The following is an 18,159-nucleotide window of genomic DNA, read 5'->3' on the forward strand; positions in this document are numbered from 1 at the left end:
TTGAAATTTTTATTTGTATTTCATGTAATCAAATATTTTTAAACCAAAATTGTTAAGCGATATATGTATGTATATCAGTTTTGATATTTTAATAAAACAATTATATATTTAGCCAACAAAAGTGTCAAATGCTTACTCACAATCAACATAAGTTATGAACTCGGGTTACATTTTTAATTTTCTACAATCACTACTATCAATGTATGACTTTTAGGTCATATTGTAATGGTACAACAGCCGTTTTAAAAAAATACCAAAAAAATTAAAACCGATTTGTGAGATATCAGTTTTTAAAATATTGTTCATTTATTTTTGGTTATCCTGTATAAGCGTAGTTTTGGATTCAAACTCAATCTCTGACTGATGAAAATCTCTACACCTTGCTATTAAAATCTGCAATAATATCAATTTAATAATTTTAATAAAATCAATCTGTTCAGTAATTGAGTTTGAAAGATGTATTTGTCCAAAACTATCTCTTAAATACGAAGACTGTAAGTTTTATCTATTCGCTTAGCGAATCAATTGTACTTTTACGTTTTATTTATGTATCATACGATATACTTATATTAGATAAAAAAAAAAAAAATTTTGTATATGGACCATCTTAGAATTTACATCTCATTTAATATTAATTATTTTTGGGTACGTAACTGTGATTGTTTATTTAGTTTGTTATATTTTATCAGAATATTATTATTTTTCTATCACTTTACACTTATATTATTTATTTTTTATATTTTAAAATATTCGCCATTACTTGCCAGTCTATTTTAATTATGACGCGTTACATTTCTTAACAAAAAAATATATCTTATAATTTAATTATTAATAATTTTAGATTTCATATAAATATGTATGAAAAATTCATAACAATATGAACCTAAGAGATTTACTTAATAATATATTATTATGATTTTATTTGACAATTTATCTTATTGAAACTATTGTAATAATAAAATTATACATACCATGTCAATTTCTATATTACTATTATTATTTATTGCGTTTATTATTGTAATACGTTCCATTTACTGTTGCTAATATTTGTTTTATTTTACGTATAACTTAAATTGTCCTTGCCTTTAGTGTGAATATAGAAAAATGAAAACCTATACAGTGATATCATCCTAATGTTATTATTATGTATAGATTTACGCTTATTGTACATAAGAGATGCGATATTAATTATCACTCACATAAATGAGTATATGTGGTTGACAATAATCTAGTTTTGAATAAATAAAATATACATATTGAAGAAAAAACTTTTTATTAATATTTTTTAACCCTTTTTCACACACATTGTTTATACAATTACCAAAACTCCACTATATGTATACATACATATACAACGCACAAAATATCAGGTCAGTTCGTATAATAGTGAACACTAGCATAATCAGTTGCTAGAATTATTTTAAGTTTATTTACAAGTTTGAAGCTTTAATTTTAAATGGAGGCGTTTTATTGACATTCATAAGATTCAGCATCAAAGGACAGCATTTTCTTTAGTTTTAAGAGACGCTGGGATTAAAGTTTAAAATCTGTAAATCCACTTAAAATATTTTTTTAAATAATTCTGAAAACTTCTATACATTGCATGATAACGTTGCTTGTTTTGTTTATATACAATTTTAATTTTGAAAGGGTGTCTTTTTTTTTAATAAACTACACTCAGTCATTGATATGACAGGCCGTATTTTTAAGACGACCGTTAGAATAAGAGTGATGCCTATACTTTCAGGGATATATGTAAAATTGCAATGTTTAAATCTATGACTAGAAAATTCAACATATAATATTGAAGATATAATTGGAATATACATATATTAATTTGGGGCAGACATTTTTTGATTGAATCAGTCTTAATAAAATATTAGAGCAACGCCAACGCCCGATTAGATTAAACATCAGCTGATTGAAAGTTAAATTCGTAATATATTCCTAAAACAGTATAATTACAACTAGAATTATTCCATTTTTAAAAGCAGTGTATAGTCTTGCTGTTAAACAGAGAATATGTAAATGTAAAAGAGCATAAGAATTTAATCAATCTCTTGTCTATATAAATACATTTAAAAGAACAGAGAACATAATTCATAAATAATATTATGTTTCATTCTTATTAGAAAAAAATAGCAACTATCAACTATCACATTTTTTCCTATTGACTTCCCCAATTACTCAGCTGTTGTTTAGTGAAGAAAACAGTTAAATATCGTTAAATGAATTTGTTCTTAATTCACAGTTAACGTTTCTAAAAATGTCAAACAACAAGACTTAACATTCATCATTATAAAAAAAGCTCAAGTGCACAATAAACGATACAAAGCTTATCATATACGTATATTATACAAAAAAAGTTCAAATATTGGAATCTTTAAGTTTACACAAAGACATGATCAGTAAATGTGTCATGCACAAACTGTTCATATTGCAATTTTTATCTAGCACTATAAACAATTCGTTTTTTCACTGTTATTTCTCCATACGTTTTCTGGTGAATCTGCAATCGTCGATTATAAATCTGTAATAATTAAAATTTAATAAAACATAGTATAGAATTGTTTTAATAATAAAAAAAATTGGTCAAATTTTGGTTGATAATAAAAGAAAATACAAACCGATAAAACAGAAATGGTAGCGGTGCAGTTGACAAATGCCAAATAGCATGAGCGTCCCAAAAATGGAACATCGGTGGAAAGTCTCTCAATTCTAACAGCATAGACGCTCCGGTTAATAATACGAAAGCCATACAGCGCCACACGTAACGCCGTCCCCGCCACCATTGGACGCTACACCAGATGAGCCATCCGAATCCGCCTAGCATACCTGAAATTATATACAACGAAGCTTGTACAAGTGTTTATCGATAGCAAACGTTGCATAAACTAAAGGAAGTAGCCCGGTGATAGACAGGTATTTGACAGACAATCTGTTCCTATCACCACGCACAAAGCACGCTACCTCCTTTAGTTTATACATCTCTAGCCATGTTTGGCTGTAATTGTTTAAATATTAGACAACGGATTATCTGATTTTTATATATGATGATAAATGTGGATTAAATTTATAAATGAATTACAAACATGGTTATTATATTTGCCTTACTTTATGCTTTATAAAACATGTGTTGGAATTAAACAACTATAAATCTGAAATTTTGGAAATGAGCAAATCCTAAGCTCGCAAAATTAATTTATAAACGTTTTGTTATATTATAATTTATTTGTACATACAGTAGACTCCCCAATAACACGGTATATTCTAAACGTGCTATTTGGGTGCGTGTAGTTGGGGGACTAGAAAATGCTCACACAATCTTTTGCAATATGTACGTACAAATCAAGCGCGTGTTGTTGAGATATCCTCCCTTTGGTTCTCACAGATAAAGTAACCCCAATTTACCGTGTTATTGGGGGTCTACTGTACATATCTATTTATAATTTTATTTTTTAAAAGAGATTGCATTGCAAATTGTATGAAATAACTATGTAATAACTGATATTGCTCACCAGCCACGATATTCGCTATCATATTGTATCTATAGTCAATCTTTTGTGTGTATAGATAGAAAACGTGATTTATAAAGTACAATACACACAATCCAGTGAACGTTATACCCCAAAGTCTGGGCTTACCGTTGAGTACTCTAAAAAATGTATTTAATTATATTAGATTATGTTTCATTAATTTTTAATAAATAAATATAGACACTAACCTCATTCCAAAACAATAGAACACAATTACGACCATGGAGAATGCACAGGTGTAATCCATAAATTCTGTATAGTAAGTATCTCTGATGTGAAATATTGTAGACCATACCCAAGCATTAGCACACACCTGAAAGTTGCAAAAATATAAGAACATTATTAAAAGTTAGTGTAGTTTTTGAGTCCGTTACTTTTATAATTAAATTAATTACCATGGTGAAAACTCTCCACAGCCAAAACAACGGATGATTGTGGTACACGTGTCTCTTCAATGTAACATAATTTACAATGTGCGATACCAGATTGAGAATTGAACCGATTACGGAGCCAATCTCCTGCATTCCAAGCACTCGTAAAAATGGCCACTGTAACAATGCCGTCATCAGTATATAACCCGCACTCTATAACTGTAAAATATTAACCTTTCCGAAGAATTGAGGTGTATCCCAGTTGCGATCTTCGAAGGCATGCACCGTCTTCCACATGCATTCATATTGACACTCGTCAGTGCACTTCCAAAACAATAGTTTATTGATCAACGGTTGCTTGTGTTCCAATTCGAGTTTATACAACTCTCCATCTGCAAAAAATGAAAATATCATATATTAAAAAATATAATAATTTATTATAAAATGTTGATATAAAGCAGTGAACATCACGCCTTCCACTTTTTATCCAAAAAACACAGGTGTTTTACTCACAAAATCGTATTGTAGGAGTTGATAACCAGTTACTGTGATATTACATATATTTTATTTTGTGCGAAATAGACCGAAATATTTATTTTTATGACACAGACGAAAATCCTTGAAATGAGCATCGCCACTTCAACAAGAACAAGCGGGACAACGAATATTCTTACGCGCATGTATCGCTTCTCTCTCGCATACATCTGTATATGTAGACAATGAATTCACAAAATTATTGCAGTACGAATTTTTGACGTATCAGCTAACAGCAAACTGTTTTTGGATTCGGTACTCTCATAATTTTTCATAGTGACTTTTTAAAAATTAAAGATGAACTACTAATTTTCTTCTACATCATTAGAAAGTGATAGTATTGTTGGAACGAAACCAAAGAAAACTGACTTTCAACTTAACCGTAATTTTAATTTTTGAATGTACATAATTAATTGTATTTTAAAATATGTATATTTTCTATGTATGTAAATTTATACCTATTATATGTATGTAATTTGTAACAAAAACACTATATAACAAAAATATTTTATTGATATTTTTAATTGCATATTTTAAATAATATATCATACGAGTAAAATTGTTATTGATCTCTTCTAAACTCTCCAAAGTATGCCGATACGCTGCAGTTTCCCGATAATAACCGTTATTGCAGCGCAGGTAAAAACAAAAACAACACACAATCGTATTTTGGTGCGACGTATACGGCTTTATTATTGTGACTCGACTCTAGCACGCGCGAATGTATGTGTGTAAAAATTGGATAGTGATGTTCACTGATATAAGGTATTATATATAATATATACACAAGATGAATTGTGCTCAAGGATACTTTGGGTTATTATGTCGGACAGTTTCATGACTTAGACATTAAACTTTTATCAGTTTTTTTTTAAGATTAATATTTTTAGGATCAATAATAATTAAAAATTTTATAATTTTAAAATTTATTATTTTCATTTTTTTAATTATTTGAATTCGTAGAAGATTCCCACGTTATCGTTATGATAAATTAATATATCTTAATTGAAAATTTTTTTTACCTATTTCAATAAATTATTTAATTTTCTTTTTTTCATTAAAAATACTATTTCTATTAAATTAAATTAGTATAAGAAATATTAATGGTTATCACTATTAATTAAGTTAGAAGCTTAATTTTATATATATTGAAAGAGTGTTTTTAACAATTTTAGGTGGGATTCTATTTTATTAAAAAATCCACTAATTGATATATATCATATATAATATATCATGATTTAAAAATGTAATAGCTTGTATATACAAGCTATTACATTTTTAAATCATCAGTGTAAAGCTATCGTTTATATAGTAATTTGTCCGTTGAATCTTATTATTTTATTCTACCATTTCTACATTTGTCTGTGAATTCTAAAATGTATGACTGGACTCTATCGAATGCTCTACGAAAATCTATATAGATAAAATCAATCTTAAGTGCTAAAAATAAAATTAGAACATTCGAGGATATATTATATTAGACTAAAAATATTACAAATATGTAATCGATTTAAAATATTGATTTTTTTAATATTTAATTGATCATCGTGTACACATATTAATTCATCTCGAAAGGGCAATTAATATTGATTTTAACTTACTAGAGGTGCAATTGGCGTTCAGACAAGAACGCCAACATTTGCTGAAGAACGGAGTACTGTCACCGGTCGAAGTAGACACCGGATTGATTAAAATAGTAATAGTTATACTGAACGTTAACAGTATCCAAGGCGGATGCATCTTCGGGAAGTACATCTTTTTTATTTCATAAATCGATAATCAACATCGAATTTAATTGTTAAGCAATAAAAGCTGTAAAATTATACAATAAATAGTAATTTGAGTGTAATGATTTTGGTGTAACGATTTATCAATACTAGATTACATACCGGCTTACAACCTATCGCCGCTTGACAGTAAGGCTTTAAGTTTTAAATTTTGTACTTGGCCTTAACATATTTTTTGTGGCATGCAATACATTTTGTAATATATAATTACTAAACACGTATATTGAGCATTTATATTTTACAATTTTCTTTAAAAATTGAGCATCTACATACTTAAGCATTTGTTTCATTTTTTTATATTTTTGCGACAAATTCTCTAAAATTTACAATTTTTGCATATATTTGCACATTTTATGGTTAAGTGTAAGTGAAAGTGTGACCGAAGATTTGTTGATGTCATCTGCGTTTGCAGCTTTTGTGCTTTTATTATTGCTCCCTTTGGCTCATTTTTCATTTGGACTTGGGTATTAGATCAGCAATAAATTGAAGCTGATTTGTCAAAGAAAAATGTATTTTCTGATAAGGCACATTTCCATTTCTCTGTGTATAATAATGAACAAAATTGCCGCATGTGGGGCGAAGAAAACGTTCATGTGATTCATAGGAGAGCATTACATAAGCAAAAAGTGACTGGTGCCGCATTGTGCTCAGGCGGCATCATTGGGTCTTACTTTCTTGAAAATTGTAAAGGTCAGACTGTAACAGGCAATGGTGAGCACTATAGGTGCATGGTGACCGGTTATTTTTTGCCACGAAATCGAAGATATTGATGTGGAAGATATACATCGGGTGCAACGTTGGATGTGTTACGGAAGTTGGTTTAATTCACATTTTGGTGGCCACCAAGATCATGCCATTTAACGCGGCTGAATTAAGAGTCGTGTCTACACCGACAAACTCGAAATGTTGGAGCACCTAAAAATCAACATTCGCCGAATTATAGCCGAGTTACCACCCGAAATCTACGAATATTACATCAAAAGAATCGGCTGCTGCAAAAGGCTTAGAGGCGGACATTTAATTCATATTATTTTTCATAATTAATGAAATACATTAAATTTTCAATCTTAACGTCGCACAGTGCAACTGTCGCAATGTCTGGCATGTTGGACATATGGAAGTTATTTGGATTTTTAACAGATTTCTTAAGAAAACTGACCTCCATCTCGTTCCACTTTTCTCCTTAACTCTTGCTGCACAGTGAATTATCTTTCCCTTTACATTAAATTAAACAAATATAAAGTTTCATTTTTTAGGGACACTTCAATGGAAGAAAGTTATTTGGGATTTACAGTTCTAATTTAATCTTCTTCCTTAAACATCGGTTCTTACTCTGAATAAATACTCATATGGTCATTTTCTGTACTAAACGGTCGTTTTACAAAAAAAATAATTTGTTTGGTCTTTGCAGCCTTATTTATCTGTTTTCGTTTGTTTTTTTCCGCCTTTTTCTCTATTTCAAGTTTATTTGGGATATCGGTTGCAATCATAGACTTTCCTTTTCGCCTTGGTGCTTTTTAACATTTTATTGGACCTGCCTTTGTTAATCCACGAAACTGGAAAGGACTTACGAATTTTTTTTAAGCTAATTGTGTAGCTGAGTTTCTAGATGTAGATGTGCTAGTTAGTGCAATAGACAGAGTTCTCGTGAAAAACATCAGGTCACGAGGCAATCTTTTGTTTAGGTGGAGTGAAAGATGGCTCTACTAGCAATGCATTTGTGGACGAAGAGCAAGCAGGCGAAACAAAAGTATGTGGATGGTTGGATGTAGCACGAGACAAGACGTCAGGTGAAGCGATATACGACTGCGTTGGTGTAACAAAAAATGGAAGTCCGCCGGCATCAGAATGAGGCAAAACTGATGGCGACAGAGTTCTCGTTCTATTCTTGTCGTCATCCACGGCATAATTGTCATATTCTAGTCTGTTTTGTTCTTTTGGTATGTTGCCTGAATTCGGATAATTTATTTTATTTTGCTGCCTGTCTGTTATTTCACTGAGTGTAAAGTCTAGATCAGTGAAGATATCTCTTTTGAAGGGGCAAATGCCCGTCACCCGAAACGCAGAGCAAATATTACCCGGTGTCGTGGCTTTCATGCGCGTTTCTTTTACCCAACTGGCGACTTTATAAATCGAGAATGTTTTCCCTGGACTTCGCGTCATCCAGCTGTCTACTGACTTATTATAGGCAGTTTTAAACATAAATGGGTTTCATTTTCCCAGATGTATGCGGTAGCACTATTAAAACAGTCACCATTGTCATTTGCCAAATTAAGTGCTTCTATACACATTTGCGACTCATGTTTGTCTAAAATCAGAAGACTTGGGTTATCCTTGTTGCTATTTGTGTGGATTACGAAATGCTGCATCGCCTTAACAAATAACTCCGAGTTCGTCCAGCCAGACTGTATAGCTAGACCCAAAGTTACAGCTTGAGCATCGCCTCTCATGTGTTGTTTAAAATGGACGGTAGGGAATATCATAAGAGGCGGCAATGAATTCCCTAGAGAGCTCACAATGTAGCAAGTTGTGACAAGTGTCCCTATTTCTGTCCTGGTAACTTTAGACATTTGCTTTTGTCCTTTGGCTGACTTTTGAATGGTCATAGTATTAGTTTCATTCAAGTTATATACTATGAAACAAAATTTTACCGAGTCATAGAATGTAGATAAAAATGAGCCATTACAATTAATTTCTAAGAAATCTAGTTAAACGAAAATCTGTCTAATTTTTTTGTATTTAACGAAATTTAAACGAATTTCAACTATAATTTAGAGAGGTATAGATATATAATTTATTTTATCGTATATTACAACCGAGCCCCGTTACATCCACATCCTGTATACTATTTGTACACTTCTCGAAGTATTTTCTTAGGTTTCTGAGCGTAGCGCCGATATTATCAACAGATACTAAAATTTCAATTAATAAAAATACATTATTATGAACAAATTCAAATTTGTGATGTCACATTTTTGAAAAAGAGCCCTCCACCATCCTTGTCATATCATTTGAAAGTTAGGTGGCCAGACGTCCTCAAAAATACTTTTTTGAGCTTTCGTAGAAATTTCTGTTTCTCAAAAAAATTAAAATTGAATGACCTTTTTTCAGTTCCCGCAGCAATTTGTACTTCGTTGTTCTCGTTTTTATTTTTAGTATCCTATATATATATGAAAACTGCTTAAGATGTAATGGGAAAGATACAAAGCAGTAGAAAACGAATTAGGTTCGTAAGACAAGGTACCACCGTAGATAAAATGAAAACAGCAAACTGAATCGACAAAAAATAGTTTATTTATATATACACTGTATTTATCATTTGTATTAGTAATCTAATATTTAAATAGAGTTATTTACTTTTTGAATGAATATACATATGGCGTAAAATGTTGTTTTTAGTTTTGAACGCTTTTCTACATTTTACACATTCAAAATAAAGAGTGCGGTTATGGGTTTTTCTATGGCGTGAAAGTCCATTTTTATTTTTAAACGTTTTTCCACACTTTTCGCATTCAGTCACGAGCGTCATAAGCTCTCATGTGCCGTAGAAGAGAAGTTTGAAATTTGAAAACTTTTCCACATACAACACAAGCAAAATTATAAGAATTTGTGTGAATTTTCAAATGCCGTGAAAGATATTCCTTAAGTTTGAACGCCTTTCCACATCGTTTACATTCATAATCCAAGGAATCAATATGAATTTTCATATGTTTTGTTATATTTCTTTTAGTATTGTAAACTTTTCCACATTCTGCACATTCAAAGTTATGAGTTTTTATATGGTGTTCAAGAGTGCTTTTAGTTTTGAACACTTTTCCACATTTAAAATTAAGATGGGTTTTTCTATGGCGTGAAAGTATAGTTTTAGTTTTAAATGTTTTTTTACACTTATCACATTGAAAGTCACGAGCGTCATTATGAACTATCATGTGTCGTAGAAGAGAATATTGAAATTTGAAAACTTTTTCGCATATACTACATTGAAAATTATAAGGCGTGGTGTGAATTTTCAAATGCTCTGAAAGATTTCCCTTAGTCCTGAATGCCTTTCCGCATCGTTGGCATTCATAATCCAAGGAATCAATATGAATGTTCATGTGCCGTGTTATATTTTTTTTAGTTTTGCTAACTTTTCCACATTCCGCACATTCAAAGACACCAACAGCACTATGGATTTTCATATGGTAAATTTTAATTTTATTAGTTTTGAAAGCTTTTCCACATTTTTCACATTTGAAATCACGAATAGCACTATGGAATTTCATATGGTTTGTAAATTCACTATTAATTTTAAATGTTTTTTCACATTTGTTACATTGAAATTTATAAGAATCGCAATGCATATTTACATATTTTTTTCTTTCCCGTTTCTAAAAATCAATTTAATTTGCTAAATTAGTTGTCAATATTAATTTACAGAGTAATCATAAACTATTATTTGTAACAATTACTTTTGTATAACTATCTATATTGGCATTCGATACATGCTGCGATATAATGTCCGCGTCTATAGTGTTCGCTTTAAGTTTATCTTTAACATTGCTGATTTCTGAAATTAAACAATCAATAATTTAAATATTATATACACTAAAATTTATGTAATACATATAAATAATTGTAACCTATGTCTGTTTTATTATTTTCGCTGTCGTTCAACTAAAAATATTTTAAACCCGTTGTTTTAAGTGTTACATACATATGTTTATTGTGTTTGACTTACCGCGACTTTAATTTCAAATGTTTCTTCATCGTTTTCAACGCTTGCTTCTGTAAATATAAAATTAAAATAAGACACGCTTCTAACTATTTAAGATAATAAACGATAAATATAACTAAGGATCAACACAATCAGTGGAACTTTTATTCAGCAAGGAACTGCTAAATTTTTCATCAATATGTCTTATTTTTAATAAATAAATAAAAAATGTTAAGTTTCAAGTGATAAAATAAAATAATAACACACCGGTTTTAAAAAAAAGCTCAAACGCCATTGCAGCGATCCAATTTGACAGAAAAGCGTGAGAGTTTTGGTCTAAGCATTTCATATTTTGTGTCGAGTTAAATATAAATTAATATGTATTGTCAAAATATAAAAACTAAACAGTTAGACGGATTATTGATACAATTTAACGTAAAATTATTGGTGCGATATACAACATAATTTAAAAGACTAAACTTCTCCCCCTTTATTGTTATACTCGAAGTAAACACGATCTGACGATTGGCTGTACCAATCGGAAACATCTTTCTTCGATCAGCGTTTCGTCACTAGTCTAACCGTGTAAATTTAACGCAACAAATTAAACGGTAAATGGTGTTATTAATACAATTTCTGCGCGGCAATTCCGCCTAGTATAGAATCCGGCCACTACTAACACCGTGCAGCACATTAACGTCATCATGGTTGCTTGTTTCGTTTGCCATGATATTTATGGGCTATTACTTTAAATATTTCCATCCTTGCAGCAAGATCGGTGTGAAAAAAAGGTGTGAAATTTCGGGGGTACACACCGATGCGTGTGAAGCTCTATACACATATTGTAAAAATATTATTACTTATATATTTTTTTCTTCTTTCAAACTTTTGTTATCGAATAATTATAAGATTATCGATTTTTATATTTTATTTTAAAAATTGTAAAAATATTTTTATATCTATATTAAAATATATACAGGTGGCCCTCGACCTTAGCACATAATTGGTTACTGAATTACTCAAAAGTAGATGGATGTGAAAAAACATGAAAAATTGTATTTAAAAATATTTATCAATAAACATAATTAAGTTACCGACGCATGTTTGAGTGCTTTCAAATGTTTTCTTTGTAAACTTGTTAAGAGTTAGTTGAATACTAACATTTTTTTCTGCTCTTGATAAAGAGCTCTATAACATGCCGTGTCTTTCTCGATCGCCGTTAGGAGTACACTCTTTTATGATTCTCAAAAATTTGTCAAGATGCAAGAAGGCTTTATTCATATTTTTGATTGTCAAAGTCTTGACGATTTTATCTGCTTATTCTTTGTCCTTTTCATTTTGTATTTCATTTAACTATTTTTGCTTAATTAAGTATTATGTAATTTGACAAAGGTATTGAGTGAGATTCAATCGACTCATTAACATGTTTGTTGTTGACGTCCAATTTTAGTTCATTCATTAGGCTAACTATTTAATCTGTGATAGTTTTAGGAGTTTTTTCAGAATTTATAAAATCACTCATCATTTGTGGGCATAGTTGTTTCCAGGAACCTTTCATTGTTGACTATTATTTCAGACCGCGAGTCTCCAATATTGTTTATTACTTTCCATATATTATAATTCTTCAATAATTTGTTAATGTAGGCCCAACTTCCGTGTCAGTTGCCTGGATCGCCTAATTCATTATTTTTCTCATATAATATCGTTTAAACGTAGCTATCACTGTTTGGTCCATGGGCTGTGTTAGGCAGGTAGTATTGGGAAAAGAAACAGCATTGATTTCCGTGTATGTATTCTGCAGAGATTTTAGGTGTCCTGGAGCATTGTTTAAGCTCTGAAAGCAGTGGCTTAGCTATGGTGGGACGAGGGGGGCGGGTCGCCCCGGGTGGCACTTGCTTGGGGGCGGCATATTTGCGATGGGATCGTCTAGTGTGGTACTTAACCCTAAATGTAAACACACACACATATATATATATATATATATATATATATATATATATATATATATATATATATATATATATATATATATATCAGGGCTGTGGAGTCGGAGACGGAGTCGGAGTTGGAGTCGTGGAGTCGTGGTGTTTTGGCCGGAGTTGGAGTCGGAGTCGGAGTCGTGAAAAATGAGCGACTCTGAGCATTTTTTTAAATTATGAAATTTATGAATTTTTAATTGCGTAATAATGAATGTGTCTAGCGTATGAATATTAAACGTGTAGAAAAACACCAAAAATACCTGATAAAATTAAACTTTTTTGAGTCGGAGTCGAAGTCGGAGTCGGAGTCGTGTTTTTTTTAACGACTCCACAGCCCTGATATATATATATATATATATATATATATATATATATATATATATATATATATATATATATATATATATATATCCACGAATAGCAAGAGTTAAACAATAAACAATTAATTATTTTAAGAAATGCTGATTTTATGACCATGCAAAAAATGTATAGGGGGGGGGGCACTACACACTCTAGCTACGCCACTGTCTGAAAGACTTTCTGCTTCGTAAACTAACCTTGGATTTAATTTTAAATTAGCAGTTAAGTTCCACCGAGAAGCAATGTCAATCGATTTTTAGATTCTTCTTTCGATAAAAATGTACGATAATATTTGGCTTAGAAAATATTATCAATCTAGAATAATTTAAGCAATGCGGAAATAAATGTTTTGCAGCATATTTATAGGCATTATTTGAAAGAAAAGATTCACCGCTTTCAGAAGCTAAAGAAATTGAATAATATTTATTTAATAATTATTAGGAATATGTGTTGTCAAAGTCGATAGAAAAACAAACGTATCGAATGCGTTCGTAGATAAGGCTGTCGCGCGGTCGCACAGTGCGCGAGGGCTCGAGCGTCGTCCCTGCGGGCTGTCAGCTGGCGGTCGTCTGCGTTCTTCGTTCGGCGGAGGCAGCCGAAGCAGCGGTGGTGGTGGTGGTGGTGGTGGTGGGATGAGCGGAGGGGGCGCGGGGGCCGCGTCCTTGAGCGCTTCGGCCAAGCAGCGGCGCGGAGCCCCCGCGGCGGCGCCGTGTCCGACCGCGGCGTGCCCCGCTTCGGCGCTGCCGCTGCCGCTGCCCACGGCCATGTCAGCCGACCTCGCCTCCCTCTTCGAGTGCCCCGTCTGCTTCGACTATGTGCTGCCGCCCATCCTGCAGTGCCAGAGCGGCCACTTGGTCTGCTCGAGCTGCCGCCCCAAGCTCAATTGCTGCCCCACCTGTCGCGGCCCCCTCGGCAACATCCGCAATCTCGCCATGGAGAAGGTGGCCGGTAACGTCATGTTCCCCTGCAAGCACTCCAACACCGGCTGCCCCATCACACTCGTCCACACCGAGAAGCCCGAGCACGAGGAGACCTGCGAGTATCGTCCCTACACATGCCCCTGCCCGGGCGCGTCGTGCAAGTGGCAGGGCGGCCTCGATCAGGTGACTGCCGCTTATTGTTACACTTTTTAACTCATTAACTTTTCTTACTCTGAACCAATTGCCAATTGCCAATTGCCAATTTGTCATAGTTGATCATCTAATCTTCGTTGTTTCAACAGCTGGAGATTTGGCAACGATGTAATGATATCTAAATCAATTTTATTTATAAATGTTTCAACACTAGAACTACAAATTGTTCAGAATACTAAGCATACCGTCGATTGCAGTTGGAAGGAGACAATTTTCTGCAATTTTGGATGTGTTGGGCAACCTTTCCTCTATAGTATTTAGGGTCGGTGACTGTGTCAAACCCTTTGAGCGTTTTCTTGCTGGAATCGAATGGTCCATTAGTTGATTTCAACATTAAAATATAAATTTTACTATTCACACTAATTGCTATTGCTGCTGTCATGCAACTCCAGACCATACCGCTTCTGATTTGACTTTAGGTACTACGTAATCAGCTAGATATTCTTCTCCGACTCTTAGACGCACATATATTACACCAGGGGAAATTCAAAAAAATATTTTTAAATTTTAGTTTAAAATTACTTTAAAGTTGGATTCATCGGACCTAATGACTCGTCCAATCTCGGTGTTTTCGTGCCCACTCTAACTTTCGAGATTTAATTATTTCTGAAAGCCACGGTTTGTGTCGGGCTTTACAACCTCCGAGTCCCACATCGTTGAGCCTTCGGCAGCCAGCTTTGAAGATATTTTTGAACGATTTTTAAGGGACTCGCGAAGATGTCTTGTTTTCTTCCAGTTCTTGGCTTTCATTTGTAAAAAGCACATTCGCTGAACAGTTTCAAAGCATTTTGTACAGCGTGTCGTAAAAAATTAATGTGAAAAAATATTTCAAGTGGTCATCTTCTAGACCAGGTGTCGGCAATCTTATCAGAGTCGTGGGTAGCGTTCAGTTTTTAGTTTTATTTATCGGGCCACAAGTAATTAACTGCTTAAAGACGTGTGCTTCGCATGTGCGGAATTTTCGAACTTAAAATTTTTAATATGACCCATTATGTGTTATTTTTATATTTATTTTTCTTTGCGCTTAGTAATTTATTTTAGTAGTATTTTATTATTCTAATGCATATTTTGTTTAATTTCTCAGAATTTAAAACAATCCGGCAAAGATGAATTATGAATCATCATTTCTATTGTTAAATTTTATTATTTTATATATTATAAAAAAATGGGTGCAATTTAACAGGAAATTATTTTAAGATATATATCCATTTAAATATATACTTTGTTCCATAAAACGAATTGTTGATGGATTTATATAAGGCAAATCTTCGGAATTTTTCTTCGAAAAAGGATTCGTTGAAGAGTTATTCATGGGGTGTTCACTCTTCTGACTAATAATCTGTCCAACGGTAATGGACTAACAATTCCTTTCATGAAACAATTATTTTATAATATTATTCACTTAAATTGTCAATATTCTACAAAAGTTCATTTTTATTTTTTTATTGTATATTTATTATTTACCTAAAAAATAAAATAATATCGGTTTTTTGAACAACTTTTAAAAAATATTTCAGGTGTGAAGTGGTTAAAAGAATATGTGGTTTTTAACCAGTTGATCGCGATCAACTAGTAAATCACAAGATAAAATCTGATCAATTCCATTGGATGATTTTCAACATATAAAATGTGTAACGAAAAAAAATAAATAAAAATAGCCGCACAGTGAAACTTTTTAGGATTTTACCTTTAAAAGCAACAAATTTCGCTCAAGGAAATTAGTCACGAAGTAAAAAATTCCCTCAATAACAATTAATCTTGCACAAAAAAATTAGCCACACAACAAAAAATTTAGGGATTTTTCCTTTAAAATTCGTTAATTTTGCTCAATAAAATTAGCCACGAAGTAAAAATTATTTGGTTTACTTTTAATCTGGCGACCCTTTTCAAATGACCCACCGGTTTGGAGTTCAAAAGTGTAATAACATAATTCAGAAAAAGAAAAAAATTAAAATACGAATTTTAAAAATAAAAAATAGTCTATTTAACTGGTTCGGTGGTTCTAGTGGTAAAACAACAAATTTCGTTACTTTGCAGATAGTATATAGTTAAAATAAAAATATTTACAATTTTGATGTGAATCATAAATGCTAATTACTATGTTTAGGCTTTATCTTTCTTCATTACATTGTTCCTGAAGCTCGGTCGTTTTATTTGCACATTTACAAACGCTAGATACAGATCGCATTGATTATTTTGATGTACAAGAATAAGTCAAATGAAAATCCTTAATATTTTTTTATCTTGTCTCTATGGCATTCAGTACAAGTTTTCCAGTGCTTTGAAAGTACACGAATAACTAAAAAATGTTGCCAATAAAAAGCCACATATTCTTCCTATCGCTAGATGGTTAATCTGGCGAGCACGTTAGTTGTTCAATTGAGATCTGTGTATGACACTGGTAACAGTTCCCAAAAGAGAGTCATTACAATCTTTCTCCTCCAATAACAATTCTTCTTAGGAAGCCATCGCATCACTTCAATGATTTATTTCCAGAAGTGAGGCTATTTTGTTCTATGTTACTTGGTAATTTGTCTTCAACCGCTACAAATATTCGATATTGTTGAGAAGCTCTCGGAATTTTCTAGTGCATTCGTACACCTGTTAGAGTAACACATGCATTATCATTGTCAATGAATTTTAATGAGGTTTAACGCATGTCGTAAATGTAGTGGCTATTTTAAGCTACTGCCGTGCCCGATTCATACATTCACTTATATGCTACTCTTCAAATTACTTTACAAATATTAAACACTTTTGCCAATTTATAGGACAATGTGTTCTGAATTAATATCATATTTTTAAGGTAATGTGATATTATGAATTTTGTCAAAGATTATTAAAAACAAAATTGAATATATTACAATAAAACGTGCTGGAAAACTTGTATTTTAAACGCATTATCACAATGATATTGTGACCTTTTAATAATCTGTTTGGAAGTTCAATGTTAAAGTTTTGTTTATCTTAAACTAGAATGGTTATTTCTTAACAAAATATTTTTTTTATAGGTAATGCCACACCTCATGATGTCTCATAAGAGTATCACTACGCTCCAGGGCGAAGATATAGTCTTCTTGGCCACGGACATTAACCTGCCCGGTGCCGTAGACTGGGTAATGATGCAGTCCTGCTTCAACCACCACTTTATGCTAGTGCTGGAGAAGCAGGAGAAGTTCGACGGCCACCAGCAGTTTTTCGCCATCGTCCAGTTGATCGGCTCTCGCAAACAAGCCGAGAACTTTGCCTATCGGCTGGAGCTCAACGGCCACCGGCGTCGGCTCACGTGGGAGGCGATGCCTCGCTCCATTCACGAGGGCGTCGCCTCCGCCATCATGAACTCCGACTGCCTAGTATTTGACACGTCATTGGCCCAACTGTTCTCCGACAACGGTAACCTGGGCATTAACGTAACGATCTCCATTGTTTAATATTTAAGCGAATCTATGAATTTATTATATCGTATAAAAATATTATAGTGAATTAATTATTGTATCTGATAAATTAATATAATATTAAACAATCAGGTCCGGTGCGATTGTATTTTAAATGTACTTATACGCATATATATAATCGTTTAAATATAATTATCCAAAGCGAGTTTCCATTATTCTGTAAAACTTGAAAAGACTTATTCTGTAAACTTGTAAATATAATATAATCAAAAAGGACTGTGCTTCTTTGTTGTCTCATTAGGGTTATTTAAATATATGTATTTTTATCGAAAATCTTTTTTATCTGGCGTTATATGCCACATGTGACA

At 32.3% G+C, this 18,159-nt stretch overlaps 2 protein-coding genes, 1 long non-coding RNA gene and 1 pseudogene across 5 annotated transcripts; 1 reads left to right on the forward strand and 3 right to left on the reverse strand.

The window, feature by feature from the left end:
* Window positions 1-1,256: 1,256 nt before the first annotated feature.
* PGAP3 (Per1-like protein PGAP3) lies at window positions 1,257-6,424 on the reverse strand. The gene is made up of 8 exons (XM_088196412.1): window positions 6,331-6,424; window positions 6,043-6,253; window positions 4,142-4,299; window positions 3,932-4,084; window positions 3,725-3,849; window positions 3,519-3,655; window positions 2,628-2,835; window positions 1,257-2,530 (listed from the first exon to the last, which is right to left on the reverse strand). Exons 2-8 carry the CDS (start codon window positions 6,194-6,196, stop codon window positions 2,482-2,484), a joined length of 984 nt encoding a protein of 327 aa, XP_088052538.1. The 5' UTR covers window positions 6,197-6,253; window positions 6,331-6,424; the 3' UTR covers window positions 1,257-2,481.
* A 992-nt stretch (window positions 6,425-7,416) lies between these two features.
* Window positions 7,417-8,964, reverse strand: LOC148230090 (uncharacterized; annotated as a pseudogene).
* A 536-nt stretch (window positions 8,965-9,500) lies between these two features.
* LOC148230091 (uncharacterized) lies at window positions 9,501-11,264 on the reverse strand. 3 transcript variants are annotated; one of them, XR_015811257.1, is made up of 5 exons: window positions 11,192-11,257; window positions 10,949-10,995; window positions 10,851-10,884; window positions 10,680-10,777; window positions 9,501-10,598 (listed from the first exon to the last, which is right to left on the reverse strand). It is a non-coding gene; the product is annotated as an uncharacterized LOC148230091 (long non-coding RNA). The 3 variants fall into 3 exon arrangements; XR_015811255.1 differs by having other exon boundaries at window positions 9,501-10,777; window positions 11,192-11,264; XR_015811256.1 differs by lacking the exon at window positions 10,851-10,884.
* Window positions 11,265-13,713: 2,449 nt separating this feature from the next.
* Window positions 13,714-18,124, forward strand: LOC148230092 (E3 ubiquitin-protein ligase SIAH1A-like). Its single transcript, XM_088196414.1, has 2 exons — window positions 13,714-14,366; window positions 17,408-18,124. Exons 1-2 carry the CDS (start codon window positions 13,896-13,898, stop codon window positions 17,825-17,827), a joined length of 891 nt encoding a protein of 296 aa, XP_088052540.1. The 5' UTR covers window positions 13,714-13,895; the 3' UTR covers window positions 17,828-18,124.
* Window positions 18,125-18,159: the final 35 nt, after the last annotated feature.

This window comes from Plectrocnemia conspersa, unplaced genomic scaffold (genome assembly GCF_051122295.1).
Source record: "Plectrocnemia conspersa isolate PC_06_02 unplaced genomic scaffold, ASM5112229v1 ptg000011l, whole genome shotgun sequence".
NCBI lineage: Eukaryota > Metazoa > Arthropoda > Insecta > Trichoptera > Polycentropodidae > Plectrocnemia > Plectrocnemia conspersa.

What these genes read in the sequence shown, in the direction of transcription:
- PGAP3 (XM_088196412.1), bottom strand. Translation starts at nt 6,196, where the DNA reads ATGTACTTCCCGAAGATGCATCCGCCTTGGATACTGTTAACGTTCAGT. An exon ending in CACCTCAATTCTTCGGAAAG is followed by an intron (nt 4,085 to 4,141) that starts GTTAATATTTTA and finishes GCATTGTTACAG; the next exon opens with TGGCCATTTTTACGAGTGCT. An exon ending in TTCTATTGTTTTGGAATGAG is followed by an intron (nt 3,656 to 3,724) that starts GTTAGTGTCTAT and finishes TACATTTTTTAG; the next exon opens with AGTACTCAACGGTAAGCCCA.
- LOC148230092 (XM_088196414.1), top strand. Translation starts at nt 13,896, where the DNA reads ATGAGCGGAGGGGGCGCGGGGGCCGCGTCCTTGAGCGCTTCGGCCAAG. An exon ending in GGCAGGGCGGCCTCGATCAG is followed by an intron (nt 14,367 to 17,407) that starts GTGACTGCCGCT and finishes TTTTTTTTATAG; the next exon opens with GTAATGCCACACCTCATGAT.